We start from the raw sequence: 16,562 nt of genomic DNA, 5'->3' as shown, positions 1-16,562 counted from the left end.
CCCACCTGTGACACTTTCAGGTGGCAGGCCATCTCGATAGTGCGCCCCCTGCAGCGAGTGCGCAGACGTGACGGCGCCTCTGAGGGTCCGACACCCGCCACTGGAAGAAGAAGAAGAAGAAGAAGCAAAAGAGATGAAAAAATGGAAAAGATGAAGCAGGCAGATGCTGTGATATGTGTCACCATCTGCAGGAGTGCCGGCCGTGACGTTTGATTAGCGAGCGACGGGTAGAATTGATGAGCGGTCGAGCGCGGCGTGTGAGGTGGAGCGTGGCAGGCGATGAAATAATAAAAAATCACAAGCAAGTGACAGCATCCTGTCACAAAAGACGGAGAAAAAGAGAAAGTTATTAAAGCGAAGCCGAGTGGAAAGAGAAAAACGACGGAACGTGACGGGGGGCCGGGGGTCGTCCTACGTGTGCCAAACCACTGAAACACAAAGAGAAACCCAAAAGAAGCAGCAGAATTATATAGCGCCTTACGCGGTAAGCACAGTCCCAAAGCTGGAGCACACAGCCTGGGTATGAGAACTCCAGGGACACGGGTTCAAATCCCATCTCACACTGACTGGCACATGGTGGGTGAGTGCCCTGCACTTGGGAGGTCTCAAAATGGATGAATGAATTAGCAAGTCTGCCCATTTCTACTCCCATCTGATCCAAGCGACTCCGCTCTGCCATTCCAGACAAGCAGGTAGCGAGAGGACCACCGCCTGCTGGGCTCCCTTAGCGCCACTAGGAGGCAATGCCCACCTGGGCTTTGCACCCTAAAGCATCCCCACACTTCACACCCCAAGTTACTTCACACTGGTGGTCTCCTTCAGCCCGTGCTGCTGCCCATGTCCACTCAGGGGTCTCCCAGTCCCTATCTGTCATCCCACATGTCATTGTGTCACCCTGCGGGACTCTCTTGGTCAGCTCACTGTCCCACCTGCTGGCCTGGCCCTCCAGGATGCTAACAGAGACCCCCGTCCATCCAATGACCCCAAGTGACTAGACGTGACAGCAGAAATCAGCTCTTTGGCACGTCTCCTGCTTCCTCATCGCCTTTCTGTCAAGTCCTGTGTAAACAGACTGTTGATGCCAACAGCAGGCACAGCAATGGCGGGTCAAGGGCCACCACAAGTCTCGAGGATGAAGATGAGATGAGGAAGAGCAGCACCATTGGTGGTTCAACACTGGTGACTGTGGGCAGCCAAAGGTTGAGCAGCTGTGACCCTGGGGACAGGCCACCAGAGAAGATGGCTGCCATTTGGGCTTTTGTGTGTTTGCCAGTCTGACACTGAGGTCTGAAAGGCGCTATAGCTACTCAATGGAGTGTGCCCTCTGCCCTCTGCTTGGCAGTGGTGCCCAGTTTGGTCACATTTAAAGCAACCAGAAATGCAGATGAGAAAAATGAAACCCTGAAGCCCCTCGAGAAGCACCCCAAAGAGCCCCCAACTCTCCGGGATGCCTCCTCTTCATAAAGTCATCTTGGAAGTTGAAGATTCACAAAGAAATCCGGAGCTGTGGCCAGTGGCTCAGGTGGCACCCTGCCGAGTTTCTCATGGGCACAGCCCCAGCAACGACTCTGTACATGGAAGGCGACTAAATCTTTATAATGAAATCATTTGTGGCTGCAGATGAAGAAGATGAAGCCCCTCAAACCCAGCGTCATGGCCTTGGGAGGCCGCCTGCCTACCTTTTCAGTTTGTTGCACCAGCTACAGTTGAATGCGATCTGAGCGGAGATGCAGGGGCCGCAGCTCTGGAAGTTCCGGCAAGCTGAGAAGAAACAAAAAAAAGAAGAGGAAGGAGGTGAGTGGAGGTGGAGCCTAGGAATGCTGTCCATCACTGCTCGTGGCCCCACCCCCTCGCCCTCATTGGCCCTTGTACTGCACAAACTAATCAGACACATGCAGGAAACATCAGCCAGGACATCTGAGAGGGTGTGTCAAAGTGGAAGCCCCGCCCCTTGTCACTCTTGTCCGTTTTGATTGTTTTTCTGATAACACAGGCCCCTCCCTCAGATGAGGCTCTGCCCCTTATGCCTTGCCCTGTTTGGATTGGCTCCTCTGATTTGGCTGAAGCCTCTCCCCTCTCTGTGTCTGCACTGGTCAGGCTGTATGTCAGGGTTCAAACTCCGCCCCTTCTGGAGTGAGGACCTGTCCAGGTTGGGGGGTCGGAGTGTTTCGGAGTCCCAACCCCAGGAGTGGCATCTATTGGCTCTTTCTGGATCCCAACTCCCAACTGGACTAACAAAGTGAATGGCAGAGAATTTGGGGACAGAGGACATCCATCAGCTGTTAAGTGAGACCAGTGAAGTTGATCATAAAGCTACAAAGGACAGCCACAGCCACAGCCACCTGAAGTCACGTGTCCTGTAGTGAGGGTGACATACCACACAAAATGGTGACACCCACGAAAATCAAGCATACAAAATGGCAACAGTCATTGTGTTTGTGACACCGTCCTGACTACATGACAATGACCCTTGTGATGTGATATAGCGCCTTTCCCAGCTGACCTCATCCTAAACTGTGACATCTCTTTAGTGTCAGCCTTGGCAGCTCATTCAGTCACACAGGGACCCGCTGCTGCAGGACCACCACACTTGTCCTCTGTGGGCCACAGGGCACCACCAGGGACAGCAGAGTGCCATGTGGTCACTGAGCCAGCAGCCTAAGACCTGAACGAGACAAATGCATGGCAGATCTGCAGTGAGTCACAATTCAAAGAAGACGGAGGACGAGGAGCACAGGATCAAGTGGGCAGACAAGGCGATGAGAGGGGCTTATCACGCTGGCTGGCACGCTGAATGTGACACTAATGAACCGCGGGGCGCACTTATGGGAGTCGCGGCCTCAGCTGATTCAACTAATTGACTCGTCTCAGCTTCGGGAGCTCAGACGGAGGAGATCAGAGCTGAAGAGCCCACGAGGTGTGGAGGGGGGCAAATGAAGAGCAGCTGGAGAAGAACTGAGGCCGAGGAAGAGGAGGAAAAACACGCATGTGCTTCACGTCACTCATCTGCTGACCGGCCACTCACTCCAAATGGCTCAGGCAGCCACAGTCCACCCGGTGTCCCACCTGCTCAGGACTCCTGCCAATCCTACCGACTACGCCGGAGATGTGGAGCATCAAGACTGACCACCAGCTCACAGGAGGGGCTTTGGATCCTGCCAGCCTGAACTGGAATAAGCGGGTCAAACGTGAAGGATGGAGAGATGGAAGGAGAATAAGTACAGGATATGCTTAATAGGCAGAGGGCTAAGAGAATGGATGGATGGAGAAATGGAATAAAAGACATTCAGATAGATAGATAGATAGATAGATAGATAGATAGATAGATAGATAGATAGATAGATAGAGTGAAAGGCACTAGATAGATAGATAGATAGATAGAGTGAAAGGCGCTATATAATAGATAGATAGATAGATAGATAGATAGATAGATAGATAGATAGATAGATAGAGTGAAAGGCACTATATAATAGATAGATAGATAGATAGATAGATAGATAGATAGATAGATAGATAGATAGATAGATAGAGTGAAAGGCACTATATGATAGATAGATAGATAGATAGATAGATAGATAGATAGATAGAGTGAAAGGCACTATATAATAGATAGATAGATAGATAGATAGATAGATAGATAGATAGATAGATAGATAGAGTGAAAGGCACTATATGATAGATAGATAGATAGATAGATAGATAGATAGATAGATAGATAGATAGATAGATATGAAAGGCACTATATAATAGATAGATAGATAGATAGATAGATAGATAGATAGATAGATAGATAGATAGATAGATATGAAAGGCGCTATATTATAGATAGATACATAATTCAATGAATGAATGTTGGTTAGATAGATGGATAGATAAAAGAAGGGATGAATACTTGAATAAAAGAATAAACTCATTGATGCCTGAATGAACTGATGAATAGAAGATGGATGGAATGGCGCTGATTGTCACTTGTCCCCTCTCCAAGTGACAGTTCACGTGTACAACAGAAGCCATCAGGAGAGCGGATTTCAGAAATGAAGGATGTCGGTCAGAAAATGAGAATCAAATGTAGCCAAAATCTGTGCCACCGCTGCCCACCTATCCCGTCTCTGCTGCCCTTTCCATGTCTCCCGTCTCTGCTCTGTCTGCACTCACTGGGATGTTTGGGGGTCCCCAAGGAGGAAGAAGTGGGGTACAAAACCCAAGAATGGAGGCCGGGTGGAGTGAAGACAGGAATGCCAGACCTGACGTGTTGCTGGAGCCTCCGCTGGGCCTGGCAGTTCTGCCCTGGCGCTGCACCCATGGCTGGCTGCTCAGCTCTGCTGGCCGTCACGTCTCCAGGCCCCCTTTAATTGGCTCTCCTGGACGCGTTGTGATTTCACATTCGGGCGCCTCCGAGACAAAAGAAGAAATGAAAAGGCCGAGCGCCGTCGGCTGCGTCTTTGGATGAGAAGGAAAAGCAAAAACGTTCAAGTCGAGAAAAAGCGCCTGGCGTGGAGAATCGGTGAAGTGAGAAGCGCCGCGTCGACAGAAGAGCCAGCGAATGCCTAATGAGGACACGACGCCTTCAAATGTGTGACTGCACTGATGGCAGATATGGACAGGTTGGGGGGGCAACACCCATCTCCCTCCCTGTCCTGGGATGTGAGTTCAGATGCTGAGGTGACTGGGGAGTCGGGTGGGGGGGAATGGGTGGGGGCGTTGGAGTGAGCCTCTGATATAGCGCCTTGCAGAGTGAACATGTGATTGGCAGAACTTCACACCCTGCCATATTGTACAGCGCCACCTATAGGCTCTGTAAAGGTTGGCTGAAGTGCCCCCATTGGGGTCTCACTAGGTTTTCAACTTGTAGCTTTTATATAGCGCCTTTCCCTGATGCCACCAGCCCTCTGGTTGCCATGCTATCACCCCTTACTTGGAAGTGGCATCATCTCCACTGCCGAGGTGTTGCTGATCTTCGCCTTCTGTAACTCCACCCGGTGGTATTCATAGATGGTCCGTCGACGAACGTCTGAAATCAGAAAGAGAAGAGTGGGGTGAATGGAACGTCCGCCACTCAGGTCACCCAGACGGTCCCCAAAGACCCCGCCACTGCGTGACTTCAAACCCAACCTCGCCAAGTAACCACAGTGGGGACACGCAACTTAGCAGGGCTACCTGTTTCAGTCTTCACCCCATATAGCGCCTTGCATGGCAGGTCGAGGGGGGAGAGCCAGGGTGGGATTTGAACCGATGGCTGTCTGATTTCCAGTTCACAGCCACTTGCTGCTCATGTCGAGTACTCACAGTTACGCCAGCTAAAGAAGGTGACGAGTGACCAGAGCACAGCTGGGCAGTAGCAGGCAGTGGTTTGAACCACCCTTGGATGGCAATGGCATGCCAGTCATGGAGGGCAATTGTCAGACCACCAAATCAAGTTCTGTGCACATCAGTGGCGTGTCGGAGGAAACACACAAAGACACAAGGAGGACATGGAAAGTGACCAGGCCAGGACTTGAACCCGGGATCCTAGTAGTTGTGCCCACTGTGCCAGGGTACTTGCAGAGGTCCAGACACAACCCGTGAGCTCATCTAATGTGCCACGTTCCAGGCCATGGGCCCCCACTAAACCGTTTGTTAGAAGTGTGGTGGGAGCCAGCAGTGGGATTCGAGTCACAAAAAGACATCAAGGGTCCCCCCCAAAAGGCCCGAGCCTCCTCCATGGTGTGGACCTCCGCCATCACTACAGCAAGCAAACATCAAAAAGCTGATGGGGTAAACAGACTGGCCGGTCATGTCATTGATTGATTGACTGACTGACTGACTGAGCTGTGATTTTCTGATTTTGCCATGGCAGAGGTAACCAGTGCCATCCTTCTGTGCCCTTCTCATCATCTCTGAACGGGACCCCAATTTAAGTCAGGGCACAGGGGTCTCTGGTGGTCAGGTACTGCGCTCATCCTGACCCTTCCAATGTATACACCTGACTTGCTCCCCCGAGATGTACTGCTGCCATATCAACTGGCGGGCACGCTGGCTCCACCACACACTATCATTAAAGGCCCAGCCACTTCTGCCCCCTCCTCTAAACTAAATGACACGTCTCGTCACCCCCACCCCCCCCACTTCATCTTCTTTGAAATTGACTGGATTTCATGTGGGTGCCCTTTGTGCTCTCCGCTCATCTTTATGCCCGCCACACAGCACCACGTTTTTTACACTCGATTTACTGACAATAAATGTGTGCCAACATCAGCCTGTCTTCGACCTTGAAGAAAATCCAAACCAGTATTCTAGTCCAAGTGCCCTCCTCCTGTGAGGCTGGGGGGGTCTGCTGGTAACGCACAGGACAATAATTAACAGAAGAAGAGGAACTCGGGGTCAAAGTGGACTGGTCACTCACAATCTGCAAGAAGACAGTGGGCAGGAGCCATTAATGAGGCTGACACCCTGTATAGCGCCCCCTTGAGCTGGAGAGTTGTATAGCGCAGTCATGAGGCTGCCTCACCCCCTCATCTCCTAAAGTGTCCCCAGGCGCCTGTCTAGGTCACCCTATTCATCTCATCTACGCTGGCCAAATGTCCTCGGGGTGGCCAAGCTCAGCTGAAATGGACACAAAGAACCACTGACCTGCAGGACACCTTGGTGACCAGCCAGTGGGACAGAAGTCACTGCCAGGACAAAAGTGACCGCTCCTGCTCAGTCCAGAGCTCCTCGTCCATAAAGAGGGCAGAAGACACCCTGTTGACCCAAACCCCACCCACCCTTCCATTCCTTTACCCGTTTTGTGGACGAGGTGCCATCTCTCCTGCTTTCACCAGTCTTGTGTTTATGGCGTGCATTTGAGGTGGTGGCACAAGTTACTTAGTGGGTCTGTATGTGTGGTAATGATGCCCTCCGCATGGCACTGCATCACTTGTGGCCCATCTGTCATCAACAAGCAATGCCAACCTTGAAAGATGCTAAAAATCAGAAGGAGGGACACTCATACATCCCGTGGTCCTGTGATGGTGACCCCTTGTTTGGTCCTCATGTCCCCCTTTCCTCAGCCTTCTGTTCTCCTTCCTTTGCTCCACCTATTCATGACCTTCATGAGTCTCGTATCTTAGCCCCACATCTTCCTAATGCCCAGTGACCCATCTGCCCCATTGGACCCTGATCTTTGTCCCCACCACCCCCAAAAGGCCGGAAGTTCAAACAACAGGATCTGGCAGGCAGGCCATGTTTGAGCTCCGTTCATCACAGAAAAACGACAAAGTCTCCTGCTGTTACAGTTGGGCGCTTTGGCCACTGGAGGGCGACACATCCCCAGTTCTACCCATTGTCTAAACCTGCTTAATCCAGGATGGGACTGCAGTGGCACATCCCAGTGGTCTTATATATGATGTCATTATGTCATTATATATGGTGCCATTAGCCACGTGCACCACAAGAGGGCGCTCACGTGTAGCACAGTGACAAAAACGCTGCAGAGGGCATACTGGGCCATTGCCATCAGACTGTGTAGACTGCCCTATTGCGCCTTTTGATATTTGATGTCCGCCTCTAGATTGGCCCCATGTGGGGGTCTGAGTGTGGGTGAGCTTGATGCCAGGGAGCTGCTGGTTAAATGGTGACACATCGGGTCACCTAGCTGTCCCACAGATCCAGAGTCAGAGGTTCAAATCCCATGTCATGTCTGTGTCATTCCAAACATGTGTGCTTCATGATGATTGGCAGCTCTAAGTGACCCATTACCAGTCCGTGTGAGTTTGCAATATGATGGACTGGCATCTCATCTGGCTCGTGCCCTGTGCTGCCAGGACAGCCTTTGCCCCTAGTGTGGTGTGATACAAATGGATGAACCTGGCTACACTGATGGCATGGTGAGATGGTGCAGACCAGAGACAGGCACCAGGGGGGCTCCACTGACCCTTGATTTTGTCCTACCATGTCCACCAAATGCCTGTGGCCTGTTGGGCTGCTGAAACTGATGCTCAGGTGGCACAAGTGAGGCCCCTGGCACTCACATCAGACACTGGGGGCCTCTTCTTGCTTGGCAGGTTTCCGTTGTAAATTGAAATCCGTCATCGCGGGCACAGCTTTTTATTATTAATCCCTCCGCTGCAGATGCAGTTAGGTGTAAATAATGACGGGAATTCATTTTGCATTCCTTCGGATTATGAGGCTGCAAACTCCGTGGGCTGAGCGGTGAGAAGAAACTAATTAGATTAGCGGAAAACGACTTTAATGGGCGATAATTAGAGTTTGACACCTCAGCAATGTGGAGGTGCCGCTGAGTGAGTGGCACTGATATGTGTGTGTGTGTGCCAGTGGCAGTGCCACACTACACGTCCGATCATATAGTGCCCTTTTGTTTCAAATCAGCATGTGGCCCTCCTCACCACTGTGGCCCCACCCCTTACACTGTAGCCGCACCCCCTTAATCTGCAAATCAAATGAGTGATGGGCGTGACAGCAAGCCCATGCCCTCATGTAGCCCCGCCCGCTTCCAGGTCCTATGAAGTAGCCCCGCCCCCTCGGCAGTAGAATATTCCAGAGCTGCTATGGCTCCCTGTCCAGGTCAGCTGACTAGAAGTTGTTCTTTTATTTCAGGAGTGTCTGCCCATTGAGAAACATGGAGACCGCCCTGCCAGTAAGCCCACCCTCTGAGGACCCACCCTGCTCATGAAGCTCCTCCTCCATTTCTGTCGGCTGTGAAGCCCCACCCTCCAAAGTAAAACTCCACCCAGTCTGTCCAGGACCCCACCCTCTGTGTTAAACTCCGCCCTCCGGCAGCTGTCTCTCTTTTTCCTTTCCACAGCTGCTTTCAGAATTGAACCGGACCCCCAGAGAAGCCCTCCGCTCCGGCTGCTCATCACCAGCAGGTGGGCTGTGAAGAAGAGGCGTTTGCCGACAACGAGCGCCTTCATGTGCCAAGACGAGGTGTTAATGAACAAAGTGGCAATGGCGGCGCCTCAGCCCGCCAGCAGAAAGGCGCCTGTGCATGCAAGTTCAAAATAAATGTGCGAGCCCACCGAGCGCCTGGGCGCGATTTGCATAATCTAATTATAACCTGTGATGTGTAAAATAAAAACGGCGAGCTCAGCGCTTTACAGCGTCGGCAGGCAGCGAGGAACAAAATGAAGAAGAAAGAAAGACAAGGAAGGGGGGCTACATACTGGGAATCTGCTGAATCTTGTGGACCACCACAAAAGCGTCAGACAGGCCCACCTTGACGGGATGGTTAACGGCGCTGATCTGAGTCACCGAGATGGGGATCTGCAAGAGAAGAGAAGACAGAGAGTGACTCTTTAATATAGCGCCTGGCACAGTGCCACGTGGAAACAAAGCGCCAGTTTGGAACGCAAGCACATGGCAGGCTATGTGGCACCTCTGGGGGCAGGAAGTTACTCTTGGAAGGTCACACAGGGGTCAGGGATTGACTTTGTATAGCGCCTTTTGACAGGGACCCCTAAAAGGTACAGGCACAGGGTGCTTGCACTTGAGATCCCTCCATGCAGATGGCACAGAGACTCAGCAGTGGGCAGGGAAAGGAAGATGCCACATCGCTGTGTTTGACACCTTGGTCACCAGAGGGCCCCAGGGGGCTGATGGGATTTCCTTCTCTGTGATGCCCAATGCACTTAGGGTCACAGATGGACGTCACCTGTTTGGGGTCAGTGACTGCCAGCTATCTGACTCTTTAAGACCATTCATCGGACTGGCATGTCCGGCTGTCTTTGTTTGTGCCACATACTGTCCAACCGAAGCCTTGTGATGACGTGCACTGTGAAAGGCGCTATAACTGACTGTCTTCCCTGTGCTCCAGTGGGACTTTCCAGAGCCATCCTGTCGGCGAGGTCCCACCAAAGGCCCAGTGGCCAGACATGCCCAGGAAGCGCCCGCTCACCTCTTTGTAGGCAAAGATGATGCGTCCGTCGCTGTGCAGAGTGGCCTGGAAGGTGAAGCTGCCCAGGGTGTAGTTGTCCTGCAGGTGGACGTGGTCCCACTGGACCACCAGAGCCGTGCCTACGAGAGACAGAAGGACAGTGGTCAAGGCTCTGTGTGGGTGATGCATGCCTGTCCCCGCTGCCCAGTTTGTCACATCAGGGTCTCAGACTCATCTGCCATTCTTGCCGAGCCTCGGGGGCCGATGGCTTTTTAAAGTCTTCTGTTAATCTGCTAAGAAGTCAAAAATGACAAACGTGCAGCCATTGGCAGAGGTCTCTTGAAGCCCCCCTGCAAGGCGCTACATACAGTAAAGTGGTCTTGACTCCACAATCTCACCATCCTGGAAAGTGGCACATGAACAGGATTAGCCAATCAAAGTCCAGCCACCTCCCACCCATATCCCATACCTTGCAGGTGCTGCCCCCTGTGTGAGCCCGAGGGCACTGCAGCCTCATCACTTTGATATTTCACTGGCCAGTTGGAGTGCAGGGGGTCACCAAGCCACACCTGACAGACTTCCCATAATCCACCGTTGAGTGACGGCACCCGAACCTCACGTGGACGTGCAGTGACACTCGTCACCAACAAGTGCATTCTGGGACACAACGGCGTCTGACGGCGAATACGAAAGCCAAGCCGAAGCGTCACTTACCGTTGTCAAAGTAGCGCACCGTGGAGTTCCTCGACATGCTGGGGTCAAAGTTGGCCATCAGGGGGGCGATGAACTGGGTGGCCGTCAGCATTCGGTGCAACACATCGCCGGTGTAGATGAACCCTGCAAAGAGGCACAGGTGGCATCAGGATGACCATCGTGGTCATGGAGCCCCCCACTGACACCTCCATGTCTGCTTTGAGTGAATTAAAGGGGCTTCTTCAGCATTGTGGACCCCCGTCTTTCTGCGCCATCTTTGCTTCTCATAATGGATGGATGTTTGTGATAAGGTGGTGCTGTGGTGCCACGTCAGCCTCAGGACGGCCAGTGAGACACCAGAAACCACAAAGAGGAACCACAGGAGTGCTGGGAGAGGGCGGAAAGGCGCTATAAAAAGTGAGCTGAGTGGCGTTCATCCAATGAAAGCTGTCTTGGTAAGCGCTGTGCAATGTGAGGCAAGGCGCTATATAAAATCCAATGAGATCTGTGGATGCTGTGTGTAAAGTGAAAGGCGCTACATGAAATGAAGAACGACTGACATCTTGCAATGCCAGCACCACATTAAAGAAAGACTGACACTCGTGCTGCAGGCTGGACCCCCGTGGGGGGCTCCAATTCCCCTTCAGTAAACAGACTTGGTCAGGACCTGAGGGCCACTTGGGGGCTGGATGGGCTCACCCACGTGAGGTCTGCCAGTCAGATACCCGGCGAGGTCTTGGCTGCCAGAGCTCCGACAGTCACTGTGGTTTGAACTGCGTGTGAAAGGCGCTATATACATTAATTCCAATTCTTTGGTGTCACCCTGATTGTTTAACACAATGATACATGAAATAAAGAGTTAATTTCTTGGGGGGAGCTTTTAATGACAGACGCCACATAAAATGACTTCATAATCTGTGACCTGTGATGGCACACATGAAAGGCGCTATATGTCAGGGTCTTCAGGCTACGCCTGATTGATTGGGGAGCACCGAGGCTGACTTGAGACCACGAGGAACACACAGTGTGACAGTTAGTCACGGGGCTGACTGGCGCAGCATGGCGTGGGTATAGCGGGCATCCTGAAGATGTCCCCTCGGGAGTCGGCGTCTTGCCACTCATAAATCTCTTTGCCGCCTCGCCGTTGTTTTCTCTTTCATTTTCTTTGAATAATGGATCCCGCGAGACGGCTTTGTAATAAATTGCAGATTTCACGTTCACATCCTGCCAATTTGTACGGGTCGGGAAGCGCTGAGCTGGCACAACTGAGCTCGCACCTCCCAGCAACAAATATAATTAATGAACGGAGGCTGGCAGCAGTGGGCAGTGCCTTGCACCCCAGTTTCACACATAAGGGCCAGGGAGGCCAGAAAGTCCAAAATCTGTCACCTCTCTGAGGAGGCCACCACAGAGGACATGTCCAGTGGTGGGCACATGGCAAAAGAAATGCCCATGAAGTACCTGAAAAAGGAAGATCAGGGCACTGTTGTGATTGGCGAGGAACTGATTGTTGGAGGGTTCTGCCACTGAGCCACAGGGGGCAGCACTGGCACACTGCACTATGTAGACGAAGCTGCAGTACACCAAGGTACCACCAGGAGATGCTGTGAGTGCAAAATCAGCAGCATGGAAAAGTTGAGCTGAACCCAATGCCAGCTAGCGACACTGGCACCCAGTTGGTAAGTAATGGTTTGGCGTTGCCATTCCACTTTGGTCCTTTAAGGGTCTCATTTCATCTTATATTGTGCTTTACAGGACTGCACTGTGAAAGGCGCTATATAATGTGAAGATTTCCATGATGCTCTCCAATGTGGTTTAACTGCAAAGGGGCACCCTGAAAAAGAAATTAAAGCACAGCAGGCATCAGTCCTGGATGGGATGCCCACCACCCCCACTGCATGGCACTCTCGCTCAGACAGGGACCTACAGGCCTTTGACACACAAACTCCACACAGATAGCGGCTGAGCTAAGATTTGAACCCGGGACTCTGGAGATTAAGGTGGCACCCCTAACCTGTGGGTGCGTCTCTGGGTCGTCATCAAAGACGAAAATCTGACAACCAGGCTAGGAATGTGGGCCACAGCGGGCAGCACATATTTAATAGAAATGAGAATTAAAAAAAGGCGCCATTCTGGACTGCATTGCCACTCCAGAAGTACCGGGGGGGGGGGTCAGTCTGCCATTGGGGGTCCATAGGGTCTTATGAGACAGAGGCAAAGAGTTGGCACAGTGCCACATTTGGGAAGTATGTTCAATAGATGGCACCAGAGGTAAGAATTGACTGGTGAGTTAGGAGCACCTCAGCTTTCAATATGATGCCCTAAAGCTGGCTGGGCATAAATCAGCAGAGTTCTGCCACCCGCATGCCAATGTGGGGACTGGCTGTCACTTCTTTTGAGTTCTTTGTTGTTTCATGTACAGCTTGTAGGGTGCATGTGTGGCGCCTGTCACAAGGGGGCGCTGCACCTGGACACATTCCAGAAGGCATATGTGATTAATGGGTACTCTGTGGGCACCGAGGACTGATGGAATAGGCCAGCAGAGCCACCACAGGGAGGGTGTGGCTGAGACCAGAAGTGACCCCTGGGTGGGCCGCCAAGGCGACTGTCATTGACTTTAGGGGTGCAGAGAGGGGGTGGCCTGGAGCCAAGCAGCACAGCCAGTGGGGGCATCATGTCTTTCCCCTTTGATCCCCCCACCTCGACTTGATAATGGATGTCAAAGCAGGGGGATTCATAAACAGCTAATGTCCCCACAGGCCCCCTGCAATTATAGAATGAGATTACAGGCTGACAATGACAAGAAGATTTCCCAGCAGAGCAAACCGTGAATACAGCAGCAGATATTAGAAAGATGAAGACGAAGATGAAGGCGACTTTCACGTTCAGGTCTCCTCCAGAGCCAAAGCTGCTGGGAATGCCATAAGGTGGGTACCCTCAGTGATGGGGCGAGGCAAACACGGTGGAGTGAGCATTGGGGGGCACAAAGAAAATGAAGATGGCAAAAACACGAGAAGTGAATGTGGAGGCATCAGGAGGGCACAGGCAGGAATGGCACTGGAATGAGAGGGGGGCAGTGGAAAGAGGGCACAGACAGCAAAGGCTCTATATTGATGCTCCAAACATCACACATGTCATGATCAGAAGGGTCAGCAAGGATTGAGTGACCGGAGTGTGACAGGCCACCACATTGTGACATGCCCTAGAAAAGAGGCCATCTCAGACTGGGACGCTGATCTTGAGGCAAACAGGTGGCGATGCCAGCCCAGACATTGTCTTCCTTGGCCATAAAGAGGCAATCATGAGAGTGAGCACCAGGGGGCGACATTGGGAATCGTCACCGATGGACAGCTGAGCAAAGTCTTGGAACATGCAGACCTGGGACTTCACTTCAGCAGGATGAGGTGACAGCGTCCCATCATGTGACATCATTATGATTCTCTCCTTGTTTTGTTGTGTTTTCCCCACTCACTTGTATGTCCCTTGTCCCCCCCCCTCCAGTCAGGTGTCATCTAGTGAGTCCTCGATATTCCTGAGATATGTCAGAGCTTTTGTTCTATTAACTTTATTAGAAGGTTGCTGTATTTGGCCGTCTTGGTGGGCCAGGGGTTTGCAGCTCCCCTCTCCCTTTGAGGACTTCATTGAGGTTAAGGGACAGCGCTGGCCACCATCCTCTTACAGATTTTTGTAATTTTTGTGTCATACACATCAGTACATGAAGTACAAAAGACACTTAAAAAGGACAAAGATTTACTTACCGCCTGTTGCCACGGTGACTTCATGCAGGAGGTGACCATAAAAGGGAAAATCAAAGGACAAGTTGACTCTCTGCATGAAAGGACGAAAACAAAGAAAAGTTAAAGTCAGTGGGCATCACGGGCAAGGCCAGCAACAACAATGGCAATGCAGTCTGTGCCCACTGCTACCCAACGGGCACTTCAGTCCATTTACTGTTTAGTTAGCCAAGGAGCCTAAACTGAGAACCCCCACAGGTATGCCCACATATGCCAAGCATGTCCCTCTATGAAATATCTGCTTCCCATGATTAACTTGTCCTCAGTGAGGTGACATCTTCAATCCACTGTCACGCACTCATATCATGGGTTTGAGTGAGATGTGGCAAAGGCCCTGGCAGTGGGACTTAAACGATGCCCATTACTTACTTTCAGTAGTCTGCTGCTGGACACTTAGGATCACACTGGCAGAAGTGCCCACTTACTCCTATGGCCTGTTTATTCCAAGTCAGTCCCATTTTAAATTGGCACCATCTGTATCTGCCACACTCGCTGGAATAACGAGATGAAAATCTGGGCAGCCTACTTCTATGGGCCTGGTGACAGGCTAGAGGGTGCGTGCCCGGAGTTGGACTGGCACACCCACCTTACTTGCTGTCTCATACCCAATGATGTCAGGATAGGCTTGTGTTCCCTCTGGAGAGCAGCGGTGGAAAGTGGGCAGATGCCAGAGGGTGCTTATCAAATAAATGTCAAGTATTGAATCAGACCAGTAAAAATTTAATGAAAATCAAAGATACAGGAAATCCCCGACAGACCCCAAGTCAGCCACAAGAGAGGGCAAGGGGGCAGAAAACTGATGGGCCAAGTGAGTAGGAAATGCCCAGATTGGCGCCCAGTGATAAGCCAGCCCATACAGCAGAGTTACCAATATGGGAACTGAGGAGGTTCATGATGGACCCGTTTATGAAAGGGGGGCACCCAGCAGCTAGAAGAAAGAGTGTTGGGGCACTACCAAGGAGATGCCAGTGCCAAGGTGGCAGCAGTGGTGCTTCTCCATATAGAGAGTAGAGGATGGGAGCAGACAGACTGTATATGTACCCAGTCAGGGTGGCCCTGCATCCTTCATTGGAATGGGGGGGACTCACCTTGAGAGGTGGGCAGCGAGGTCAGGAGATGCCAGTGTTGCTGACCACAGAGGAAAGATAGTTTTGGAACTGGAGAGGGTTCAAGATGGGCTCACAAGTGCTCTGGGTGCTCTAGGGGGATGGCATCAGTGGCTAATCCTGATCCTGCAAATCAGTGCCACAATGTGCCAGGGTAGGGGGTCACTGGCAGGGGCTAAACATCCAATCGGAGTGAGGAAGCGAGGCAAGTAGAGAGCCTGATTGGTCCAATTGAAAAGGGTATGCTAGGGGGTGTGGCCTAACACACAGGGTACAAACCTGTGACGTAAATGCAGCTCTGGGTCACTGTGTGCAATCAGGGACTGGCATGGGGGACAAAAGGACAAGAAGGGACAGAAAGGGGGCATAAAGCACCTAAAAACTTCACATGGCCGCATACTTAGAGCTCAGAGGTTTAGACTTCATCAACAGGCTCGGACCCCGAGGAGGGCGGTGGGGTTAGAGTGGTGTAGGTGACAGTTATTTGTCACAAAAGACATCAGTAGACAGGACTCTGACTCCAGTGGGGATGTCTGTCCATTTTAAATGGCTGATATGCCAACTGGATGGGCTTTAGACTTCATTATTGGGCATGGGAAAGGCGCTATATAAATAAATGTATCATCATTATTATTATTCAAATATGTGGGATGCCCTGCCAAGCTGGGTGCAGTTGTGCGGGGCATGTGATGTGACTTGGGACATGCAAATAAAGTTAGAGAGTGAGCGTGCCATGGCAGATGCCAGGCAGGAGCCACTTTTAATCCTGAGGCACTCCTTGTTGAGGGTAATTGGCCAGTGAGACAGATGATGGTGGGCTCACCCTTATCAACCTGATCCACGTGATGACAGTCAAGCAGCACCTCACAACTGGGCACCTCATTCAGTGTCCTGACCTCCTGCCCCAAGAAGGCCATTTCTATATTTTTTAAGGACACACAGTGCAGCCCCCCCAGTCCCTATGAGCCCCCCTGACCTAAGCATCCATTCTTTATTCCTTTCGGCCCCCTTGTCATCTCTCTAGATGCAGAAGTCTGCTTTGGCGCCCCCTTCAGGTGCTCCTTGTGTTTGCGACCTTTCAATTTTCTTGAGTTTGCTCTTTAAACAAACGTCGTTCGT

The 16,562-nt window shown here is 51.6% G+C and overlaps 1 protein-coding gene across 1 annotated transcript in view; it reads right to left on the bottom strand.

Moving 5' to 3' along the window:
* The window catches only part of plxdc2 (plexin domain containing 2), a 60,832-nt gene that overhangs the window by 12,006 nt on the left and 32,264 nt on the right, over positions 1-16,562 (bottom strand). The window contains exons 4-9 of the mRNA XM_039754225.1: positions 14,302-14,371; positions 10,565-10,687; positions 9,872-9,990; positions 9,141-9,240; positions 4,916-5,011; positions 1,680-1,761 (exon numbers count right to left, since the gene is read on the bottom strand). Of these exons, the coding sequence (XP_039610159.1) occupies positions 1,680-1,761; positions 4,916-5,011; positions 9,141-9,240; positions 9,872-9,990; positions 10,565-10,687; positions 14,302-14,371 (590 nt within the window). The remainder of the gene's footprint in view (positions 1-1,679; positions 1,762-4,915; positions 5,012-9,140; positions 9,241-9,871; positions 9,991-10,564; positions 10,688-14,301; positions 14,372-16,562) is intronic.

Source organism: Polypterus senegalus, chromosome 5 (assembly GCF_016835505.1).
Source record: "Polypterus senegalus isolate Bchr_013 chromosome 5, ASM1683550v1, whole genome shotgun sequence".
Lineage (NCBI taxonomy): Eukaryota > Metazoa > Chordata > Cladistia > Polypteriformes > Polypteridae > Polypterus > Polypterus senegalus.
The sequence above is the reverse complement of the archived record's forward strand: the minus strand, read 5'-3'. Positions and strand labels throughout refer to the sequence as shown.